Here is a 25,425-nt window from a genome sequence, read left to right on the forward strand (position 1 = left end):
TAGAGTGGCTCCTTTCTAAGATCAGTTAAGGTATGTATGAAGTTTTGGTCATCTTAGATTTTTACACGAGAGAAATTTGTTAGTTTGAGGCGTGGAAGAAAGAGACTCTTTTTTTCTAATCTTTATGTTTTTATTTGTTTTATATATGTTGATCAAGTTTTAAGTTAAAAAGGGTGGTTGAGAGGGAAGTGGATACCTCAAGAAATGGTGGGGTGTTAATTTATTTTATTTTTAAATTGGTTTTGCTGAGGGGAAATGCTTTTCTTGCGTGTGTGGGATGCTATATCATTGACAAAACGTTACAACTTTTCTTACTTTTAATATTGAAAGATTCCACTAAATATCAATTGCTTGGAAAAAGCAAGGAATTAAGCATTTTAATTATTTTTGGACAAACATTAAGGGTGGCTTGCTCGGAAAAAGGTTAACCTATAGAATATAGAACTAGCCTTCTGACCGGTTCCATGCACGGGTTATTACTTAGAATATTTTTCTTGTAATGTGTTGCTTATTTGTGTTATATGAGTCAACATTGTTTTATTGTACTTTATATATATGTTTATATAATGTGGACTAATTAGCTCAACTTTTTTTATTTTTTATTTACTATTACTTTATTTTAAGTTTAGGAGATGAAAAGACTACGACTTTATTTTGGTGTAGTTGAAATACTTAATTTCCTTAAATTTGCAAGTTACAGAATGCATAAAGACATGAACTTTTTTTTGATAAAGAAGGTGGTATGTGGCATATGAATGATTTGTGGTGACATGGGCATATGAGTAGTGTGTGGTTTGTGTTTTTAAATACTAAGTATAGATTACCAAGTTTATTCACATTTTATTCTTCTTCGAAATCATTCTTTTATTTTGTTAGGAATTTTTTTTATACATAAAAAAATATAAGTAGAGATGGAGTTATTTTTAAGGAGCAGAAGAAGTAAAAACTCAATTCGGACGAACTTAAGGGTTTGGAACTTTGGACTACTCCACCTGCATAATTCATGGAAGATAACATGTTTATTTGCTGTAATTTCTCACAATTTAGGGGAAAGTGCCATTTGAAAAACTCTTTGGAAGACCAAATAATGAGTTACTTAGGACAACGCTTGTTGCTAAAAATAATTGTTCACAAAAAGATGCTAATGGATATTCAAGAGATGTTTTCAGTTAAAATTTGGTGTAGAAAAAATAGGATGAGGTGAAAAAATTAAAGTAGAAGGTGCGGTTCCTCTCATAGTATTAGCATATATAGAAAGGGATTGCAATAGAGTGGTCAAAAGTCTACCTAAGGTCAACTCTTATGCTTTGAATAATTTGAAACAATCAAATTCCATTATCCAAATAGTCTTTATTCAAGATGCTAATCTTTAATAATTGTGGCGTATGGTATCATATCATAATATAATGTTTCCTTTTTCCGACTATTTATTAGGTGATAAGATAATAATATGCAGTATTTAGAAATGTAAAAACTTTTATATGTGGTTGGCCACATCGTGTGGCTAGTTATTATAAGGGTTACTTCATTAGTGTTATAATAGTTATTTGGTCAATGTAACATGGGTTACTCGATCAATATTACATGGGTTATTCGGCTTATGTTATAGGCTAGACACACAAAACACGCTATTAAAAATGATATAAAGACCTTACCTAAGACCTAAATGAGATAATTATAAATATTAATAACACCGATTGGAGTATAATCTTATTATTAAATTTTGAATAAATATATAAATATAATTTGGAAATATGTTTTGCTTGTAATGTTGCCACATTTCCACATATGCAAATTATTTTCTACATCGCCCACCTCATCTAAACCAAATCATCTCAATTCAATTCCATGCATGCATCTGGTAAGAGATTTTGATTTGATGAATAAATAAGATATTTGATTTTTTAAAATAAATAATTATGATGAAGGATAACTAATTAAGTAGCCAATAATTAAGTATTTTCCTAATGATGTTGATGAAGTCTTTTTTTAGAGGTCGGTTGTGTGTAGTGGCCCCAGCAGCCCAGCTTGACGACTTCAATTTGTCTTCTTAGCTTGTATTTTCAATAGAACAATAATATTAGACATTCTCCCTAGCTGCCAAAAAAATTTATGAAATAGAAATAAAATTGATATTTACCCAATATAAATTATTACTCATACAATCACTTAATAGTCAAACTAGATTTAATCTCAAGTGATGCTTGGTTGTATACTATTGTAATATCTTGTGAGCATGAGATTATAAAATTAGATCACCATGTATTCATATACAAAATTTTGATTTGCAAATAAAATTGTATACGTATCACTTAAAAAAAAAATTCAATAACTAATATAGGTAAATAGCTAACAAATCGACATTGACAAGCTTTATAACATGACAGAATCTAACACGAAAAGACATGATACTGTACGAATTGAATATATGATATGTAGTGTATGCCAAGTATTTTTTTTTTTTTTTTTTTTTTTTTTTTTTTTTTTTTGACTGGGTGCATGCCAAATTATGGTTTGGGCTTATGCCACAATATTTTTTTTTATTTTTTGTATAAAAGCTTGACACAACACAACTTAGCACATATAAACAAGCTAATTAATACTCCGTATAAGGAATGACATTTGGCGGCTTATGCGTGCAAGTATGATACAGTGGCAGGTGGATGTATGATGTATGTGTGTTGCTGTGACATGATCGCATGTGAGCTTAGTTATGCTGGACTCGGACTTCCCTTTTGAGAATGTTGAGACAATACATAACTGGGTTAGTCTACGGATTGAACCTCCATAAAATATGAACTCGGTATGAGACATGATTCACAACATTATTTTATGGGTTGTTTAACATTGACAAGCGAAATTGAACACATATTCATAGGTATATAAGTTAGACAATATAATTTAATCGTTATCCATATCATTTTAATTATAATTTAGCATTTGTCCCAACCCATTCATATATCCTCCTTTCAACCCTAATGACCCACAATTTTAGCCAAACCTTACTTGGCCTAACTACCCTATCTTACTAATCTTAGTGAACAATTTGTTAAAAGTTCCGTTACACGTCAATTTGTAATGTTTGACTAAGTAATTTCTTATAGTTTTTTTAGTAGGTAAGAAAGCATCACTACGGAATTACAATTCTTTGGATCAACTCAGTCCGGGTTAGTGAAATAACCCTTAGAGAGCGATGGGGAGGGGGAGTAGGGGACTTTTCCCCCAAGTTACATACCCTTAATTAGCGGTATTATGGTTTTCAAAAAAAAAAAAAAAAAAAAAAAAAAAAAGAAAAAAAAAGAATTAGCGGTATTATTAAACCCCTAACCTTAAAATTAATTAAGAGATACAATTCTTACTGTTAACCCAAATTCGCTTGATAAAAAACTAGTTTACACTATATCTACGTGAGAATATATATTACCACATGTATATACATAAGCTCACTCAAGATCTCTTTTTACAACGGTTGTCTCTGAATAACTTATTACTTGAATATGTTTACAAAAATTTCATGTAAAAATTGTCAACATTAAGAATTACAAGGTAAAGCCGTACGTATGTGAAAATTCTTGCCAAATCATATGGTCGGCTTGGCAGATCAGAAAATAAGCTAACCGTACTGTATGCATTAGTATTTGACGTTATCTAAGCTAGTAATTAAGTAGAGTTATTTGAATATATTTCATCTTATTTATCAATATAGAGTACCTAATTATAACCTAATTGTGCGTTTCAAAAAAATAAATAAATTATAACCTAATTGTAATACTAAATTCGTTATCATGAAGTATAAGTTAGCCCGAAAGACCAAACGTGTAACAAGTTTACCTTTTTTTTATTAGGTGCATATACACAAGTATAATTACATTTGATAATTACGTTGCATGAATACTATTTTATTTTTTATTTTTTTTACATGAGATAACATTCAAGTGTTACAATTCATACTTAATTGATTAGTTATTTAGGTTGATTATCGACAATCTCATCTTGTTGCACTTCCATGGCTATACCATGTTTTTGTTCTAGTAGTTCCTTCTCAGATTGTATATTGCCCTTTGTAACATCTTCATCACCGGGTACAACTTTCGTGGCTATTTTGTCGTGTAATACTTCACCCACAAATGTAGATTCTACTTCTTTCTCCATATCTTCTATCTGTACGTAACAAATGAATAAAAAATGCATATTAATAATAAAAACAAACGGCGTCACTTTGAGATTTAGGGCCTGTTCACATATATTGAACTGAAATTAAGTAAATATGAACAGACCCTCAATTTATCATGGACGAGGCTACATGTACTATTTGCAAAGAGTATCTTCAAGGGCCATGCACCCAAAAGATCAAAGGAAAAAAAAAATTTATGACCTTTTCAATGAGTTGATCTACGAAGTGGGCATCTTTTGCAGTTTCCTCCGCAACATTTGCTACATGACTGAAAATTAGATAATACACCCGGGTGCACCATGCTCATGGTGCACCCTGGTAAACAAAAAAAGGCGGAAAGAACATATAGTGATTGATAAAGAACATACCTATATACACCCGGGTGCACCATGCTTATGGTGCACCCTGGTAAACAAAAAAAGGCGGAAAGAACATATAGTGTTTGATAAAGAACATACCTATGTTTGACAAAGAACATACCTTTAATATGTTCTTTGAGTGTGATCAGTGTGTTCTTTGAGTAAAATTATATGTTCTTTACATTATAACTTATGTTATTTAACATATGTTGATAAACATATATGTTTTTTTGGTTTAATAATACAAAATATGTTCTTTGACTTTGGCGTGTATGTTCTTTAAGGTCGTAGTGACGCCCAAATTCTATTTTTATTATCATATGTCATATTTAAATTACTTTTATTATCGTATGTTCTTTGAGTTTGATTAGTGTGTTATTTGGGTATTAACTATATGTACTTTACAATATAAATTATGTTCTTTTAACATACTCGTATGTTATTTTGAAATTTGATATTGAAATCTTAAATTATTTTTAATTGAAAATAATATTAGAGTAAAAAAAAACTAAAATATTATGGGAAGTTGAATTTTTTTTGGAGAGATAGAAAACTATTTTTTGGGGAAATGATATCTTTGGTAAGGATTTTTTAAGAGGTGATCAACATTGGCATGACTCGCATCCCAACCCGATCCGGCCCGAAATAGGGTGGGTTTGGGCAAACCTAAAAATGCATTTTTAGTTAAAACTCGAACCGGGCTTGAAAAAAGCCCGAAAATCCACTACTTTTCTACGGGTTTGGGCACGAGAAATTATGATATGGCCCGGCCCTACTCGATTTTTTATCACCTCTAAATTTTTACCGTTAATAATGTGTAATTTTTCAGAAAATTTAATTAAGATTTTATCTCGTTCTTTTTATTATATCTTTATGTTCTTTGGTAATGCATGTTTTTGTCAAATACAAATATGTTCTTTGTCAAATACATGTATGTTCTTTATGAAACACAGGATGTTCTTTCCGCCTTTTTTTTATTTATCCGGGTGTACAATGAGCACTATACACCCGTGTGTATAAACCACGGATTAATACATGACAAACAATATCATGCAATTTTCCATCTTTTGGAAGTTGATGTGCCACTTCATCAGCCACGTGAGCCACCTCCTCAGCCACCGTTTCAACGGTTTCTACCACTGTTTCAACTGTCTCCACCACCGTGTCGACTTCATCTACCGTACCATATTATTAATTTATCATATAATAACCACAACTTAAATTAATTAGTGAGAATACTATGTTAATTTTTTAATAATGTGGAGTGTACTCTAATATATACTACGTATGTAATTAAATAAAGGTAAAGTGTATACTTACTTTTGATTGCCAATAGTCGGCTCCATTTTTTAGAAGCAAAGGGCAAAATAAGTTGCAAAATTACACCAACCAACCACCTTAACCTGCACGCATCGCATCGCATCACATGACAGTTTAACATATACTCGTACTAATATAATTCAGAATACTAAATTATTACCAATCTTCAAAGTTAATATATATTCATGTTAATTGAATTGGTGGTGGAAGTAGAATTATGCTATGCACGACGAAAGATGTATCCAATACGTGTGGTAGAACTTTGACCACTTCATTTGATTGTAGCTAATGTTATTGTTATTTATGTCCTTAAATTATTTTATTCCTAATAATCTTAACAATTGACACATATAATATAAAGTACTGTTAAATTGTGACTCAAAATCTAGTAGGGCTGACTTTGAACGATTATATCTCTCAAACTACAACTGATTTTGAGGTGATTCAAGTTGGAGGTGATAGCTTGGTTCAAGAGCTTTCCAACGATAGGTTATATTCCCAATTCCGATAAGAAATGAGAAATTTATGACCGTTTTACAAAAACCTGACGAAGCTGGAAATTTGCAACGAGGCTGCGAGCTATAGCTCTATGCGAGTGAGCTATAGCTCGGCCCTATGAAGACTTGCGGCAGGTATGAGCTAGCTGCCGAGCTATAGCTCGGTAGTTAGGTTATTCTAGGATAATTTATGGCATATTTCCTATATCTATATCTTTTCTATGACGGCTATTTGAGTATACTTGGGGAACAATCTTAGGGTTTTATTAGAGTTTCCTTGTGTTATAAAAGGACCCTTTAGTTGATCATTTAGTATATACCTTTTGAGCCATTAGATTTAATACTGCTTGTATTATTCTCTTGTTTCTTTCTCCATTATAGTGAATAAGCTCTCGAATCCCCCACCCGTGGATGTAGGTCTATTTTGACCGAACCACGTAAATCCTTGTGTTTTTTGTCTATCTTCTTTATTGCTTTTCTCGTTCTTAATTTCATTGACTTGTTTCGCATTAATCAAACACGATTATACCCTAATTTCCTAACAAGTGGTATCTAGAGCCAAGGTTTTAAGGTCTTAAGGTTTAGGTGTTTATAGATTAGTTTGATTAAATTATGCCAATGAAATTTGATATTGAGAAATTCGATAGGCAAGTGAACTTTGGCCTATGGAAATTGAAGATGAAAGCCATCTTGGTTCAAAGTGGCTGTCACAAGGCTCTTGAAGGTGTATCCAACAAGCCTTCGGGCATGACGGTGGATACGTGGGAGGAGATCGATTTGAAGGCTCTTTCGGCAATTCAATTATGTCTCTATGATGATGTTTTGAGAGAGGTTGCCAAGGAGACGACTTCTGCGGGTTTGTGGTTGAAGTTGGAGTCACTTTATATGACAAAGAGCGTAACCAACCGTCTACTACTCAAATCTAGACTTCATGATCTTCATCTAGAAGAAGGTAAACCGCTTAAGTTTTAGATGAATTCTTCTCTAATATTATGGATTTGCAAAACATCGATGTTGAGATCGATGATGAGGATATGGCTATTAGGTTGTTGTGTTCTTTACCGCCTACGTATAAGCATTTTCGAGATACTTTATTGTATGGTAGAGATGATTTGAGTTTGGAGGATGTTAAGGATGCCTTAACCCAGAGAGATTTAATTGACAATAAGTTGGTTAATAAATCTAATAATCCTGCTCAAAACAATGCTTTAGTTGCTCATGGTGGTAATAAGAATTTTGGTAAAGGAAAAGTTTGTAACTATTGTCATGTGAAGGGTCATATCAAAGCCGAGTGTTGGAAATTTAAGAAGAAGAATGTGGAGAAGTCCAATGAGGACAAATCCGCAAATATTGCCAATACCGACGATGATTATGATTATGCACTTTAGGGTTACGAGATTTGGGGTTGCGGTTTCTACGATCTCTTCATGATAAGTTTCCCTTTGAGATCTCTTGGTAAAATGAGAAACCGTGTGGATTTTTGGTATGGAGTCTATGATAGATTGCTTTTGATTTTCGTTTGTAATAAAGTAGAAATCTTGGTTATGCATTATATTTTGTTCTAGTTATGCTATTTCTTATCTCAATTTTGGTACTTTTGTGATTTATTAAGTACAATTGCAATTTAGAAATTCTTGATGTAATTTTTATTTTTCTAGAATTGTTTAAGTTTTTTAGTTTGATTTTTTTGAGATGAAGAAGTGTTTGAAGAGAGTTTGGTCAATTTTGATAAGCATGCTTGGCGTCGGGACATTATACTCTCAATCTAGGCCATGTGATGGTTTTGTGTACGGAATTTTGTGTTCGGAGACGCACCGGTTCACAAGTTATTGAAGATGTCCTTTTGGTGATAGCCTAATGTGAGTAGGCTTATGGAGTTTTGTTTAAGGTGGAGGTTTTATGTTTTATTATGAGCATTACTTCTTGGTTTTTGTTTCAAGGTGGAGTTACCTTGTTTTTGGTCGATATCAAGTCAAGGTGGAGATTGTTAAATTGTGACTCAAAATCTAGTAGGGCTGACTTTGAATGATTCAAGTTGATTTTGAATGATTCAAGGTGGAGTTATCTCTCAAACTACAACTGATTTTGAGGTGATTCAAGTTGGAGGTGATATCTTGGTTCAAGAGCTTTCTAACGATAGGTTATATGCCCAATTCCGATAAGAAATGAGAAATTTATGACCGTTTTACAAAAACCTGACGAAGCTGGAAATTTGCAACGAGGTTGCGAGCTATAGCTCTATGCGAGTGAGCTATAGCTCGGCCCTATGAAGACTTGCGGCAGGTATAAGCTAGCTGCCGAGCTATAGCTCGGTAGTTAGGTTATTCTAGGATAATTTATGGAATATTTCTTATATCTATATCTTTTCTATGACGGCTATTTGAGTATACTTGGGGAACAATCTTAGGGTTTTATTAGGGTTTCCTTGTGTTATAAAAGGACCCTTTAGTTGATCATTTAGTATATACCTTTTGAGCCATTAGATTTAAGACTGCTTGTATTATTCTCTTGTTTCTTTCTCCATTATAGTGAATAAGCTCTCGAATCCCCCACCCGTGGACGTAGGTCTATTTTGACCGAACCACGTAAATCCTTGTGTTTTTTGTCTATCTTCTTTATTGCTTTTCTCGTTCTTAATTTCATTGACTTGTTCCGCATTAATCAAACACGATTACACCCTAATTTCCTAACAAGTACTACGTCTTTGACATATTAATTTAAGGAAAAGAAGTGAGGATGTGCGTGTATGCTTTTGATCGATAAAGTTAAAGTAAGGAAATTTTGATATAGGTCATGAAAAGAGAGAGTGAGAGGATGATACTGGCTGATGGAAGGATTTGGAAAATGATTTTGACACTCCCGTCATGAGATAACAATTTTTATAAGCTCTGCTCACCAAGAGAACTGCAAAACTAAATAATTTCTCAAAGGGTTATACTTAAATGATTTACTTGTTTTGTTATTTAAATTAACATGGGAAATTTCGACAAAAGTTTGCAATACTTAAAAACTCACAACAATTACGAACATGTAAACAAAAAGTACTTCAAAACACATTATATTGACAAGATTTTACCTATTTAGCTTATACCTATTTGATAGAATTAGAGACACCTATTTGAAAAGGAATATAATTTTTTTAAAAAATAATGAAATTAATGTCTTTAGAAATTTAGAATTTATGATGAAAATTATACCAATTAAAATTTCCAGAAGGGTCTGGGTTGGAAGCTGATCCTTCAACATTTTTATTGCCTTGCCATGCAAATACTACTCCCCTGCATGCATGATCAGATTCAAGAAATTAAAGAAATTAAAGTTACTTCAATTTCCAACAATATTAGAATAATATATAAATGCCATAAAATTTCTTAAAAAATAAAATAAATAAAACTTACACGTAATTTTTCCGGCTTGTATTAAAATTGCTCCGAGCTAGTGAATCACTCAAGACCCTAGACCTTCTCTGATTCTTGATTGCTGATATATCGACGAAGCTGCTTTGATTATTTTTAGAACTCGAAGATGATCTATTTTGCAATGTTTGAATTCTACGGAGTCTAATCAGGCCGTTCGAGTTCAATGTCTCCATTATAAATATGAGATTATACAAGTTTGTAAGCCATTATGTATTATTAATAATGTTTATTACTCCGTAGTATTGAAGGATTAGGTGCATGATAAATATTTACAAGGACAGCTACATGTAACTTGTGCATATGAATTTTCCATGAAAAAAAAATAAGAATTAAAAGCCGGCATAGATATAAATATTAATACTAGTGTTTTCATCAAATATTTACGTATGTTTTTCGATCTAAAATCACTTTGGATATATGTCACCTTTGAGAAGTACAAGTCAACTTTAAGCCATTTTATTTTCTTTGAACATTTTAAGATTTGCAAGCATTTGAAATGGTCTAGAACTTTGATCTTGCTTGGATTTAGCTTGGAGGTGAGGCTGCCTGAATTATCCCGATAATTTACATCAAACATGCATATAATAGACGATATAATAGCTAGATTTTTGTTGTTTTATTAACAAGTTAACAACTAACGTTAATTATAATATATAGAGATTTAGGGAATTTAATTAACAACTGCAAGTTGTCTTTGGAGTGTGTTGCTGATGTTTGCGATCTTAATTAATATACAAGTATATAATAATTCTCTTAGCTTTAAGGTGAGTGTAACATCTTCTAATACCATGAAATCATCACCACACTGCCTACAACTTGCTCTTCATTGCAATGCTAGTGAAATTTACGTCGAGAGTTAGTACATGATAACCTCCATGGCTCCATGTCGTAATTACAAGCTAAATTAAGCATAGAGTTCCAAATGGATCCAACCTTGCAATTATTATTTATGAGGTCTTAAGTTTGATTAATTCTTTTAATTCTATCAAAAAATTTCTCATTTTTACTGGGAAATTAACGAAGCAGCTTACAGGCCATTGTACTAGCTCATCTTAAATCAACTAACTACACTTTTAGAGGCTTAGGGCCTGTTCACATTTACTTAATTTCAGTTCAGTTCAGCTCTAATCAGTTCAATTCAGCTCCAATCAGTTCAATTCAGCTCCTAATTTTCCTCTCTCATAAAACATTCGTTTCAACTCAGTTCAGTCTAGTTCAGTTCAGCTCAGTAAATGTGAACGGGTCCTTAGAGTATATATATGTTACCATGTTGGGGAGTGTTTTGCCACTAAGATGTAGACGTACTCTACCTACTATTAGTTAATCTTTGGGTAATAATTTAAATGACTCGAGGTTTATATTTTATTTTTATTTTATAACAAACTACTCGTATATAAATAAATATTGCATTGCGATTAAAAGGTAGAGCCGCCCATTTTAACACTAGAAGCCTAAAAATTTGTGTTAATTAATTAAAATTTAAATTGGTTTCCTTTGGTGCAAAAAGAAAAATCATACTAATTTTACTAAAAAAAAAAATATTAATTAAAATTAATTTGGTAGCATTAGGTAGAGAAACGGACGATGATTAGTTCACAAGCTTTGTCTTTTATCATGTTTCTTTCAAGGCTAAGATCTAAACTCTGAGGTCTTAATCGAGGGCAAGATGATGACTATTAAGGGCCAAATTAAAGGCGGCATAGCCATCTTAAACAACATTATATAGGGTAATACACAGGCTTGATCGAATAGTATGATAGACTAAATTAAAGCTCACATTATGTCATTGAATGTTATATTTGAAATAAAAATAATTAAGGGGGTTCTAGAGTTATAATTTTAACCTCTCATGCACTATATGGGCCAATAAGTGAAACATTTTCCTTTTTCTCCTATTTTTTTGTACATCCCAAATTAAAATGATTTTTATTTTTATTTTTTTATTATTACTACGTATTATTTTGACAAGCAAGTTTTGTTTGATCTTATACAACTTTATACTTTATAGTATTACATTCTTCTCTCTTATTTCAAAAAAAATTACATTCTTCTCTCTCAATTTTCAAACATTAGCCACCATTAGCAAATTTTAGAAGGGCTTCTATTGGTTTTTTTTGCCTTTTGTTTTTTTTTTTAATTTTTTGTTTTTTAAAAAAAAATCAATGGGTGGAAAGTCTCAATTACAACAACAATAAACAAAGTCTAATCCTAAAATGATTTGTTGTCGGTTAACATAAATTGTCATAAGAAATCGTTCGAAAAGGAAAAAGAGCATAGCAAGATCAGATAACCGATTGAATAAAAGTTTAAAAAGAAGAAAAAAAAGTGTATAAACTGATTATACAAATAAAATTTAAAAGAGTTTTAAAAGAGATGTAAGAGATAATTTCAAAAAAGAGGAAAAATAGTACATGTGAGTAAAAAAAAGAAGTTAGGTTTAGTTTAAATTGATGAATGGAAAAAAAAAAATGAACGGGTGGAAATTAAAGTCTCATTCATTATTATATTATTTTGTGATTTAGTTTTCTATCTTGTGTTTTAGAAGATTGAATTGATCCTGATTCCTGAATATCAAGTTTGGGGAGAAAATAAACTTCAATTTAATTATGAGATTTTGGTAATATGATATGTACATTGATAGTTAGACAATTTATAAGATCAGATCATAATCAACAAAGATCTTTTTGATTCTTATATAACTTATATGATCATAATCAACAAAAATTTTTAATTGTTAGATAGTATAGAAGATCTTACTCATTCAAGGGATCATATCATAATTCATAATAATAAGGAATCGGCTTTCTCCAAAAAAAAAAAAAAAAAAAAAAAAGGAATTAACTATGCTATGCGAAGAATTATACTTGTAGCTTACAATTCAAAAACCGCAAACTTACATTTTTACATCTTTTCAGCATTAAAATACTGAAGTTATTCACACCAGTTCAAGATTTAACTAACATACATGACATCTTAGATGACCTCAACCCGCAATTTATGCTACTTTCTCACCTCGTAAAATTTTCAACATGACATATACTCCTTGACTCATACAAAAAATTAAATCACCCTTCATAATCATTATTCTATTAATAATGAGAATCACTATGCAAAACTTCAATCCTATATAAAGTTTAAACTCTTACATCTTTTTCGCATTCTTTCATCTATATGAGAGTAGCAACTAGCAAGACAATAATAAAATTCAATTTTCAACACCAATATAAATTCGATCTAAAATCAACATGCACAACATGCTAAACATCAATATAAATCCGATCTAACCAACATGCAGAGCACCTAGCATGCTAATAAACATCAATATCAATCAATCAATCAAAGCCTTAATTCTCTAAGTAGGGTCGACTACATAAACCAAAAGTAAGTAGCTACTCGTAATAAACATCATCAATATAAATCCGATTTAATAGGGATGTCAATGGGGGGGGGGGGGTGGATGTTGGCCTTCCCATCCCCATCCCCACCTAATATTTTCATCCCCATCCCCATCCCCGCGACGGGTCCAATTTTTATCCCCATGCCCGCCCCACCGGGTACAACTCCAAAACCATCCCCGCCCCACCCCCCACTTGGATATCCATCCCAACCTAATCCCCACCCAAGATCCACCTAATATCCGTATCTCAAATACACAATCTTTCATAATTAATACGAATTATAAAATAAAACATTTTATACACATTTTTGTATTATAATATAAGTGTCGTACAAAGTATTATAATTAATATTGTATTTCATGTAATTATTTTATAAATAGAATAAAAGTATGTAATTTTGCTTTAAAAGATATATAGATGTGGACATGAGGTGGGGATGGGGCGGGTTCGAAGTGGGGCGGGTGGGGCGGGGCGGGGCGGGGATGAGGCGGGTACAACTTAAAATCCACCCCCGCCCCGTCACCCACGGCGGGTATGGTTTTTATCCCCATCCCCGCCCCACCACCCGCCAAACCGAGACCCATCCCCGCCTCATTGGGTCTCCTACTTGACCCGCCCCACTGAAATCCCTAGATTTAACCAACATACACGACATGCTAGACTAGTTGTCACGGTCCGGGAGTTTGGACCCCGAAATGTGCGGCGCGCTCTAGCCTTTTGGCGGCAAGAACGCTAGCCTTGAGCGGAAGAGGGGCTTGTGAGCACAAAGCAACACAAGCGGGCAATAGAATCTCAGGAGCACTCACGTCTATCTGGGCGACGGAGTGCGGGTGGTCGGGGCTTGTGGCGGCCGATACTTCAAAGCGGGCACAAGCGGGTCCGAACCACGAGTCCTTAGCGCATCAAGTTGGGTTGGAGGGGAGCTAATATGCAAGTAAGACACAATATCTATAAAGGTCTAACAACAAACAAGCATAAAAGCCAGGCAACACTTGGTAGAAGGTTTTAAGATTTCATTAATCATTCGCCCTCTAAAGAGCTTTAAATGACATACAAGGAGAATCCCTAGTGAACACTGATCTGACAGTAACACAATAATGGGACCCCAAGCTAAGAAAACATAACCTAAACTCTAGGAAAGCACTTAAATGAAATCTAATACATCAAAAGGAGTTGGATTCTAACACTAGTACTCCGTAGACTACTAGTATTTCGGACACCAAAGAATGAAAGAAGTATAGATAACGCACTATTACATCAATCTAAAAAATGAGCACCGGCCTTCAACTTAAAAACCACTAATCTCGCAAAACAAACTCCACGTATTTCTTCGTCTCCTTTCTCTCTCCTCCCATCTTTATCAGTAAATTTCCACCCACCATTTTTATTTATTTCCATTTAATTATACGCCGAATTTTGACTTCAAGTTTCCCCCTTTTGACTTTTTTACAGGAAAAATTCATAACTCCCCTTTCACCCAACTGAAACGCACTCACTTCTTTGAATTCTACACCATGCAATTTCCAATTCCAATTCCAAACCCCTCAAAAATTAAACAACAAATTTAACAAAATTCCGCCATTTTCATCTCTTTCAAGATCCATGATCATGGCGGATTCTCCCAATCATGGCCTCATTAATTGCTTCCCACTAAGTTGTGAAAACCTCACCAAACCCTGTTTTTTCGACTGCTACCCCATCATACCTGACCCCTTACCTTTTCCTCCGCCGCCACCTCCGCCGCCATTGCCGCCGTCTTCTCAGAGTCATATAGCTCCTTTTTTGATTGCTACTGTTTGTATTCTGGGAGTTTCCTTCCTTCTTCTTACGACTTGTACTATCATTTTGAGGGTTCGTTTTACTGACCGGAGAAGAGGGGTTTCTCCGGCGAACTCCGATGATGCTTCGATGAACGATGGTGGGTCGGTTGTGGACCACCCAATTTGGCATATCGCAACAATTGGGCTTCAACAATCGGTAATTGATTCAATAACTGCTTTTAAGTATAAAAAAATTGATGGGTTTTTTGTTGATGGTTGTGATTCTTCTTGTTCTGTTTGTTTGACTGATTTTGAGGAAGGTGATGATCTTAGGTTATTGCCAAAGTGTAGTCATGCTTTTCATGTTTCTTGTATTGATACTTGGTTAAGGTCTCATAAGAATTGCCCCCTTTGCCGGGCTCCTGTTGTGAATGAGGTTGAGGGGGGTGATTCTGGTGTAATGGGGTTGAATTCGAGTGGTTCGGGTTCCGGTGAGGAAGGTGTGAGGGTTAATTTGGAGGAGGATGATGGAGGGGTTGCGTCTGGAGGAGGCGGCGAGTGTAGTAATCGAAATTCGAGGGGAGAAGAGGATGTTTTGAGGGGATTGCCTTTTGGGGAGGGTGTAAGGATAGCTGAGATATTGAAGAAGAATCGTGAGTTAAGGATTTATAGTGATTTAGGTGAGAATCATCGGTTTCGAGGGGTGGAGGAGGGTTTGGAGCCGGTTAGGAGGTCGTTTTCGTTCGATGCTGTTGCTGCTTCTGCAGCCTGTGGTGCTGTCGTGGGCAATGAAGGGAGTTCTAGTGATAGGAGTTGCAATGAAGGGTGTTCTGGTGGTGGGAATTCTGGAGTTGTTCTAAAGGAAAAGAAAGTTGATTCAGGGAAAGGGGGTGGTAATAAGAGGGGATCGAGTATGTCAGGTTTGTTGATGAAGAGTTCGTCTATTGGTCTATCATTGCAGAAGGGTCCTGTTTCTATGAAGAGATCGTTGTCTTCGAGTAGCAGGTTCTTTTCATTTCGCAGGTCAAAAAGCCAGGCCTCAATTCTTCCATTATGAATAAGGTGGATTGATCATCTTGCTAATGTAATAACACATGCTCAGATTGCTCACCACCTCAAATAATTATACCGCTATACATTGGTGAATTATGGTCCCAACATACCGAACTCTCAGGAATATAAAGCTGGTCTAATTGTCTGTTGCCGAAGGCTGTTTCAGACGTGCGAGCATATATAGGTAATGAGGATAGGGCATTGGTATGATATGATAAATTAATGTAAATATGATAAATCTTTATGTCAACCATTGTGGTTTACTCAAATTGAAGCCACTATTTATGAGTAGAGTGCCTCTGCAATTTTTGCACTCAGTAAGTAATGATACAATATAATGGCATCAAGAACTACAATTTATCCTTTATTTTTGCTGTAGCAGCTCATCTTTTACTGGAAAAGTTTTATTATATGCTGTTTTAAGTATTATTTGGTTGCGGTAGTGAAATTTTACAGCAAGGTTTGCTTTGCATCATTGCATATTTGGGTTAGTGCTTGAATGTTCTGTTTTTGCCAACATATATTGCTGATAGATTTACCTTTCTTAGTTTCTTAAATTGAATGTCATGTGCATATTTTGTCTGCTGATGTGACTGTCGTTTATCTTCAATTTGATTATCCTTCTTTCTCCCATTAAGAATCAGCACTTGCATTCCCTCCTTGAATGTATGGCTTGATTAGGCTGGCTCTTCAAGTAACTGGCTCAACTAGACTGTCTAATATGCACCTGTGTCAGACTCAGGTCTCAGCAGAACTAACTCTTCTAGATGTCATTTTGTGTTATTTCTGCTGTAGATTTTTCAAGTGACTTGTCTGAACAAAATCAATGCTTCTAGAGCCAAGGGTGTACAATTGTAGCTGAAATTCTGTTGTGTTTGATCTAATCTGTCATCATGATATGAGTTCATGCTAGAGAATATTCTATCATGATCCATTTGTAGGAATGACCTGCAAATGCTTCAAAGTAATGAGAGTATGAGACACTCGGTGGTACTTGAATTATTTCAGTGTTCAACTATACCGAAGCAAATAAGTTCATTCTTAATCTGATACTCCGACTCTGTCAGTGTATCGAGATTCGAGAGGACAACTAAAGACGCATTAGAAGTCGTCTTCCTTTCACAAAAACTCGTCGGATACCCTAAGATTATGTATGATATTCTGTTACTGCTAGGTCTGCTTCATATGTTACTTTCTTTGTTTGATCTTGTTAAAACAATTTAGCTTCAGGGATTAAGTCTGCTGGTGTGAAAACTCATTTTGATTAAGGTTTAACAGACAAAGATTCTAATTGGTGTACACTAGCTGAGTACGTCAGGAGCAGACTCTGCCTTGTTTTTCTCCTTGAATTGTGTGTAAATGTTTGCTGCAGACAGTTTTGATGTTAGAGAGGTATGAACATTAGGACCAAAGAGCAGGTTTGAACTTTAAAGCTGTCAGCAGCTTGACATCATTGTTGTTTTTTCCTTCAAACAGGGTACTGTTTTTTCCTTGATTTTTGTCCGTATTTTATGGGGCGTGTGATATACGAGTAAGGGGAAATTAATGTTTTTTTCACTTGTTTGATGTAGAATGGGAACAGGATTAGGAATTTAGGGTACAAGAGCGTTTTATCCCCGTCTCTCTAAACAAACATACTGTTTTTCTCATTTCTATGACGAACCACCATGTTGGCCTTGTTGGTTCATTTCTCAATTCTCATTGTGGGGTGTGACATCTTCATATGGGATAGGGCTGTCTTATCAAGTGAGCCGACCTACGATTTTGAGGGTGACTGAGAGGAACGCAAGAAGGGACTGAGAGGAACAATGTAGATAGGTAGCATGTATTGCATGAGAGGAAAAAAAAGGCCAACACTTGCCAAAATTCAAACTACAGGAGTTCATGATATTTTTTTTGTAACACAGGACTACAGGAGTTCATGATTTATTTTTTTTAACACAGGACTACAAGAGTTTTTTTTTTTTTTTTTTTTTTTTTTTTTTTTTTTTTTTTTGAAAAATAGGTCTTTTTTCTACAAGATGTTTGGTAACCTATGATTAATACTTGCTCAAGCAATATATGTTTTACGCTCTATGATATCATAACTATTACGAGTAATTAGTTATTAGTGTTTGTTCCTACTCTATTTTAATTGATCATCCCTTAGTTGTATGCAATTAACATATTTACAGGGTACCAAGTAAAGCTTGGTGGAGTTGAAGGGGGGAACTTACCTTATGACTTTGAAGTCACAAGTTTAAGCCCCACGAATTTCATTTGCTTAGGAGTAGGGGAATCCCCTAATCTCCCCCCTCTACTCTGAAATTGAGGTTGATGTCCATAGCAATTTCCAAAAATGTCATTGACACGAGTCTACTAGACTTTAAATTGAGATTTTCTATTGAACATCGGATGTCACCCATGAGGTTGGTATGGAGAAGGGGACAAGTGAATTATTCTCGCCTTTGAGCGAAACAACTAACCTTCTACAAGACAAATATTCTTATGTACTTCCGGGTGTGCCTAAGGATATTTTTGGTTATTTTAATGAATAAAAAAAAAAACATCGAGTCCATAAGGTGAATTTTATAATTTTCACAACACACCATATATTTCTATATCAAATTAGCACATTGTTGTATAAATTAAAAGGGTGTTCTATGAACCCAAAGCCTTTCTAATCTGAACTAACTAAATTATTTTCCATAATTTACCATTATTTTCTAAAAATTAGACTTGCAAATTTAATTGAACATGAGATACATGACATCATACTTTCAATTTATCCTTGTCCAAAAAGAAAAAAAAAATGTCAATTTAATTAACTTTCTACCTAAAAAAAAAATGTTGATTCGGTTAGGATAAGCATGCCTTTTCAGCTGCACTAAGGTGGTTGATCAACAATCAAAAACCTTATAATCCTAATAGCCTAACATGGCACACAACAGCAAAAATCGGGCTTTCTCTGTTCCTCTAAAGTTGCTCCATTTTGTTCTTTTCTTCTCTTCTACCATCTTCTTTTTATTAAAATAAATAAATAAATAAATAAATTGCTGTCTATTAATAAACTTTTCCTAATTGTAATGCTACGTAGTAATTTTTAATGAGCATTCTCAAAGTTTCTATAGTAAGTAATGTAATGATTCTTGGATCATAAACGAGAACTGATCAGTCTCACATACATGAACGTTGTTAAAAGCCGTTAATTATTTTATCATTGTTAGTATAGTTGTAGGGATTGATTTATCTCAAAGAAAGGAATTACCTAAGATTCTGCTCAAAGTGGGTTTTTTTTTTTTCCCTAACAAGTTTGGATAAATTTCCTCTTACTTTATGATATTCTTCTTCTAGAACTAATCTTGTAGGAGATGAATTGTACATTTCACATGGAATTTGTTTTCCAGAAATGGGTTTTGGCATTTTTCTTTTCCTTTTGTCTCCTCTTCTCTGCTGCATTATCAGGTAAAAAATACCAAAAAAACTTGGCTACATTTTGCTTTGTATTTTATTGAATCTTTTGATCCTAATTGTGATGATTTTCATGTTTTTGTTTGATGATTATTGAATGAAGTTGAAGGAATAAAAGGAAATTCAAAAGTTAGAGCAGTGAATTTAGGTGGGTGGTTGGTGATAGAAGGGTGGATTAAACCTTCACTTTTTGATGGAATTCTCAATGGAGATATGCTTGTGAGTTTTCTTGACTTGGGATTTGTTTGATTTTTATTTCTGATATGATTAAACTATAGTGAATTTGTTTGTTTATGCTTGTGTTTCAATAAAAATGTAGGATGGGACAGAGGTGCAGTTTAAGTCAGTGACATTGCAGAAGTATGTTTCTGCTGAAAATGGTGGTGGCTCAAATGTCTCAGTCAGTAGGGATATACCTTCTTCCTGGGAAACGTTTCGGGTTCGTTTTTGACTACTTTGTCACTTACAAGTTGAAAGTGTGGTTTTTACATACATTTAGTTTGGTTTGGTTCGGAATTGAGTGATACTCTCTATTCATTTTGCTACATGAAAACGTTATTGCTTGTGTGCTTAACAGGATATGATCATGAGCAGGAATCAGAGTTCCTTGTATGTAATATTGTAATTGTGTGTCAATGAGTTTTTCTGTAATAGAGTAATGGAAATTGGTAATTTTGGTTTATGATCATGGATGTGCAACTTTTTTTTTGCCTGACATGACTAAGAACTATTTTCTGTTAGACAATATGTATATCTGAATTTTCAAAATAAGCTTAGTTACAGCAATCTGAAAGGTTGTTTCTGCCTGATTTTTTGGTCAGTAACTTACTGAACAGCTCAACATTTTGTTGTGTTGAAATATGCAATATAATCAGGATTTCTGAACTCATGCCTCTATGTTTTAAAAGATATGGTTACTGATTATTTCAATTTTCAATTGATGAAAATAATATTCAAGGCATTCAACAAAATGATTGCAGTTATGGAGAGTGTCCGAGAAAGAATTCCAATTGCGCTCCACACAAGGGCAATTTTGGACATGTGAGGGTCAAGGAAGCTCCGTATCAGCTACTACAGATGCACCCGCAACCAATGAGACATTTAACATAGAGAGACTTTACAATAGCAGCCGAGTTCATATTAAACTTCAGAGTGGCATCTACCTGCAGGTATACATTTGCATCTTAACTCTTAAGTTTATGATCGGGTTAATGATTGTCCAGTAATCATTAGAAAATTCTAACAGAGAATTTCAAAGTACCTTGACAAATGTCCTTGTCTGACAACTATGATCAGGAAAATAAAAGGGGGAAACAAAACTCTTGGACTAATGTGTTAATACATATTACATAATGTTCTGCAAAATTTAGTTTTGCTGAACAAATTTTTCTGCCAAGAGTCACAGAGTCGGCTTCTCTTCTCAGAATGTTGGTTACTAAGAATTATGTGATTTGGCCTCACAATTTAGGCTCTGACAGAAAGCCAGATTACAGCAGATTATCAAGGGACACCAGGATGGGATGATAATGCAGCCACCTTTGAGATGACAATAGTGTTAAATAATCTTAATGGCGATTTCCAGCTTGTAAATGGATATGGACATGCCAAGGCCAAAGAAGTTCTGGAGGTATGCTGTAATTCTTAGCAGTTCTAATCCACTTTCTTGTAATGTATGGGGGCAATGCTTTAAGTCTTTTGAGTGAGCCTCAACTTTACAGATAAAGTTTCCTGTAAAATGTGAAGCAATAGATTAATGTGGGGCAAAGGGAGTAGTTTAGTGGTTCCTTGGCCTGTGAGGTATTCAGTCTATTTTCTTAATGAAGAAGTTCAGAAAACACACAATTTGTTCTGATTCTTACATGTGTTATTTTTCTTCACCTTTTGAAGCACAGGAACATAGAAACAGCTTTATTACCAGAGATGATTTTTATTTTATCAGTACACATGGGATAAATGCGGTGAGGATCCCTGTTGGCTGGTGGATTGCTTTTGATCCTGATCCTCCTGCACCTTTCATTGGGGGATCATTGGCAGCATTAGACAATGCGTTTTCCTGGGCGCAGTAGGTCTTTGCTCTAATACTTACGAAGTATATAGTCTATATGTCAGTGAATTTTGAGTATTCCTTTGTATTGATAAGCATGTTACATTTGTGGTTCAGTACATATAATATCAAGTGCATAATCGATCTTCATGCTGCACCCGGCTCTCAAAATGGAATGGAACATAGTGCAAGCAGAGACGGCTCAGTTGATTGGCCCAAGTCACAAGATAATATTGATAAAACAGTGGATGTTATTGACTTCTTGGCCTCCAGGTAAACCCCCCACACCAAAGCTTCTTGGGCTTTGTTCTTTTCACCTTACAGGCTTACAGCATAATGTTTTGGTAAAAATCCGTTCAGATGACAAGGATGATGCCTTATTGCCTCAAATCTATATGGTTGTCCATTTTTAGACAACGTTGGTTTCTGCATCACCAACTTGCTGATTTTTTTTGTTGTTGCAGATATGCAGACCACCCTGCATTGCTGGGAATCGAGCTCTTGAATGAACCATCAGCTGCAGGAGTTCCGCTTGACATTTTGGTTTCCTATTACCAAAATGGCTATGAGACAGTGAGAAAATATTCCCCAACAGCTTATGTTATAGTCTGTCAGAGAATCGGCAATGCAGATCCTCTTGAACTTTATCAGGCTAACATAGGCTTCTCAAATGTTGTGGTGGACCTGCACTATTATAACCTTTTTGATACTTTCTTTGTTAATATGAGTTCAGCTCAGAATATTGACTATATATACAAGAGTAGGGAAGCTCAACTCCAACAGCTTAACAATGCGAGTGGTCCACTTCTTTTCATTGGTAATAAAGATTAAAAAACCCCTGCAATTATTGCCAAATTTCCATGAAAATTCCTTGCGAAAACTCCATCAACGAGCTTCAGATATTTATGAATGTATTTCTTTGAGTTTCAGGTGAATGGGTGAATGAATGGAATGTAACAAGCGGATCAGAACAAGACTACCAGAGTTTTGGTAAAGCACAGTTAGATGTTTATAATGCTGCTTCATTTGGATGGGCTTATTGGACAATAAAAAATGACAGGAAGCACTGGGATTTTGAATGGAACATTAAAAACAACTATCTTCAATTCAGTAAGTATATATCTATTTTCCCATTGATTTGTCTCGTGCTTCAGATGTACTGGATACTGATAGTGTACGTTTTCATAAATGTGCTTCTATTATGCAGGCAGCTCACCTAGATCGTATGACTCAGACGTCATATTTTTCCTACTATTGACTTGCAGTTACTTGTTCTTGCATCACATTTTGTAACAGACATCATTTACCTTATTCTTACAAAATCTGAAGAGAAATTAGAATGCGGCTGTTCTTTTTTCTTTAATCCTAATTGTATTATACAAAAATCTTGTATGTTGTCAATGAGTGCCAATACAAGTTAATTTTCTTCTGATAACAGTCAACGGACCTTGAAAAAAATAACCTCATGATCAACAGATATCCCCACGTTTTTATCCTGCATTGCTTGAACCATCCATTTCTTCTGAGTTAGAGTTAACCAAGCAAGTACAGTTGTTTTTTTGACGCCTTCATGGAAAGTGTCAGAGTCAAGTAACTCATGTTTGGGTCCAGTGATTATGAGTTGTACTGATGTCTAACTCTTCACAAATCCTTATTGCAAGAGGTAAAGAGTCACCAGTCAAAACTTTTGCTGCTTCTCCTTCTTCAGCCAAATGCCATAAAGCTAGCTTAGCAGAGTCCATCAGAGGATCATAGAATGTCATTAGGCCAAGAAACACCATATCTGACTCTTTGGAATCATCATAAAGTTTTCCTCCAACAACTATCTTCTGCAACCACATGTTACTTTCAAATTTCAATAGGTTTGGTATGAGACTGATGCGAGTTTGTAAAAAAATGATTATACCATTTATAACTGCTTCATTGCTACTCCAAGAACCTGTAACCCATTTCTGCTCAATGCTTCTCCCATAATTTGAATCCTTTGGTGATTTTCCGTGGAGAGTGCTTCTAGTGTGGCATCACCAGAATGACATATAAAACTACAGACGATGTCCATCCAGCAAGGTGCCGATGGATGCAGTTGCCTAGGATAGATATATAATTCTAACTAATGTTTTATGTTTTCGGATAAGGAGTCCTTGGCTGTTGGTACTGAGCTGCTTGTCATGGGGAATGACATTATGTCCCAGGTCATTGATGAATATAGTATACAAACAAACTCTTTGTCGTGTGGGATGAGCACGAACTATCCCAGATGTTTATTTGGGTTTGCAAGCCTTGGTGCAATTGCCAACTTCCTCGGTTTTTCTAGGTTTGATCACATCTTCCTTGGTTTGATCATGCTCAAAAGGGCTCAAACTAAGACTATTTCCCTGCATATCAAAACCCCAAGTGACACCAGCAAAGATAGTCATTGCACCAAGGCTGCAGACCCAAATAAACACCTAGGATAGTTCGTGCTTAACCCAGACGACAAAGAGTTTGTTAGTATACTATATCCATCAATGACCTAGGACATAATGTGGCCCATGACAAGCAGCTCATTGCCTACAGCCAAGGACTCCTTAACCAAAAACATAAAACATTAGTTATAATTATCAATCCTAGGCAACTGCATCCATTGGCGACTTGCTGGATGACTCGAATGGCTTTGATCATCTTCATATATTTTTCATTTCTAGTAGAGGTGTGCTTTGATCTTCTTCAGATCTGGTGGTTTTTGCAACTACTCCAGATTCCCCAGTTAACGATGACTGACTGTTATAGAAGCAGGATTTCATCATTTGTTCTAGACATTGATAGAAGCTAAGATATAAGAGAGTGCATGACGAACATTCTGAGAACCTAAGTTACAGTCAAGAATCCATTAAAACTATTATACCTTAAAATCAATTGCTTTGATGTTAAAAGCCTCACATTGCCAAGGAAAAGGTCACCTGGTCCAAAAAGGATGATATCACCAGGCACGATATGTTTTTGACCAACTCGAGTTATTACTTCCTGCTGAACAACTCTACAAGTGCATCTTTGGATTTAACTTGATATCTTAAATATTCAAAAAGCTTCGGAGCTGCTTTGCTGCTACTGTATTCCTGCGAGGATGAAGAAATCAGCGAAAGATGACTATGTGGCTCATGGAACCTTTATCATTAAGGGACGAAAACCATTGAAATAGATTTTGACCTGTTAGGAACGAAGAGTGACACTTATGAAAACCGGTACCAGCAGCATGATGCAGCCATTTAAAACGTCCCAAGTTATGCAAGGCAGTGTTGACTAGACTATTAGATTTACACTGAGACTACTTTCTTTTAGTCTTCTGTCAGAACAGAAGTAAGCCCAAATTAAGGAACCAAATTCTCTATGATAATTACTCTAGTATGATGGTAAATTTCAGGGAACATAAGAAATGAATTTTTAGCAACTCGCGTAATTTACTTCCATCACTCACAGTAATGATTCCAGTAATATCATCACAACCTTTCATTCATGGTTATTGCCTATTATAATGCCATAACAAAAGTAATTTGTATAATGTATAACCAGTTTTAGAAAATCCTAGTTCATATTACAATATATTGTGGGTTGTACAATTGTACTAGGTAGAAGATTATGAACTTTGGCCTCTCTTCATCATTCTCACATTCTTTCATTTTACTCAGACAAATTCAATCAAATTCAACAATTGAAGGCATTTTATCAAGCACATGGTGTACAACTTATATATATAAAAAAAAAAAGTAAAAAATAATCGAAAAAATAAATAATTAAAAATTCTTCACCTTGCTCAGTTGATTCAACATATTCAAAAGGCAAAGCTTGATCAGTTTGAGCAAAAGCATATAATCAAGAATAAACCTTCTCTTCCTTAGTCTGCGATTTCCCATCATTTCATCCTGCAAAATTTCAACAAATTAATAACTACCCATTTCAATTCCTATTAAAATC

At 34.6% G+C, this 25,425-nt stretch overlaps 2 protein-coding genes across 2 annotated transcripts; both read left to right on the forward strand.

Annotated features, from left to right (window-relative positions):
* Positions 1-14,381: 14,381 nt before the first annotated feature.
* LOC110723617 (RING-H2 finger protein ATL52-like) lies at positions 14,382-16,409 on the forward strand. The gene has a single exon (XM_021902963.1). The coding sequence runs from the start codon at positions 14,770-14,772 to the stop codon at positions 15,982-15,984; it is 1,215 nt and encodes a 404-aa protein (XP_021758655.1). The 5' UTR covers positions 14,382-14,769; the 3' UTR covers positions 15,985-16,409.
* Positions 16,410-18,442: 2,033 nt separating this feature from the next.
* LOC110723621 (probable glucan 1,3-beta-glucosidase A) lies at positions 18,443-23,382 on the forward strand. Its single transcript, XM_021902969.1, has 10 exons — positions 18,443-19,424; positions 19,534-19,649; positions 19,750-19,869; positions 20,411-20,599; positions 20,899-21,057; positions 21,323-21,492; positions 21,592-21,747; positions 21,939-22,291; positions 22,405-22,584; positions 22,682-23,382. The coding sequence occupies exons 1-10, from the start codon at positions 19,331-19,333 to the stop codon at positions 22,765-22,767; spliced, it is 1,623 nt and encodes a 540-aa protein (XP_021758661.1). The 5' UTR covers positions 18,443-19,330; the 3' UTR covers positions 22,768-23,382.
* The last annotated feature ends 2,043 nt before the right edge of the window (positions 23,383-25,425 follow it).

This window comes from Chenopodium quinoa, unplaced genomic scaffold (assembly GCF_001683475.1).
Source record: "Chenopodium quinoa cultivar QQ74 unplaced genomic scaffold, ASM168347v1, whole genome shotgun sequence".
NCBI classification, from domain to species: Eukaryota; Viridiplantae; Streptophyta; class Magnoliopsida; order Caryophyllales; family Amaranthaceae; genus Chenopodium; species Chenopodium quinoa.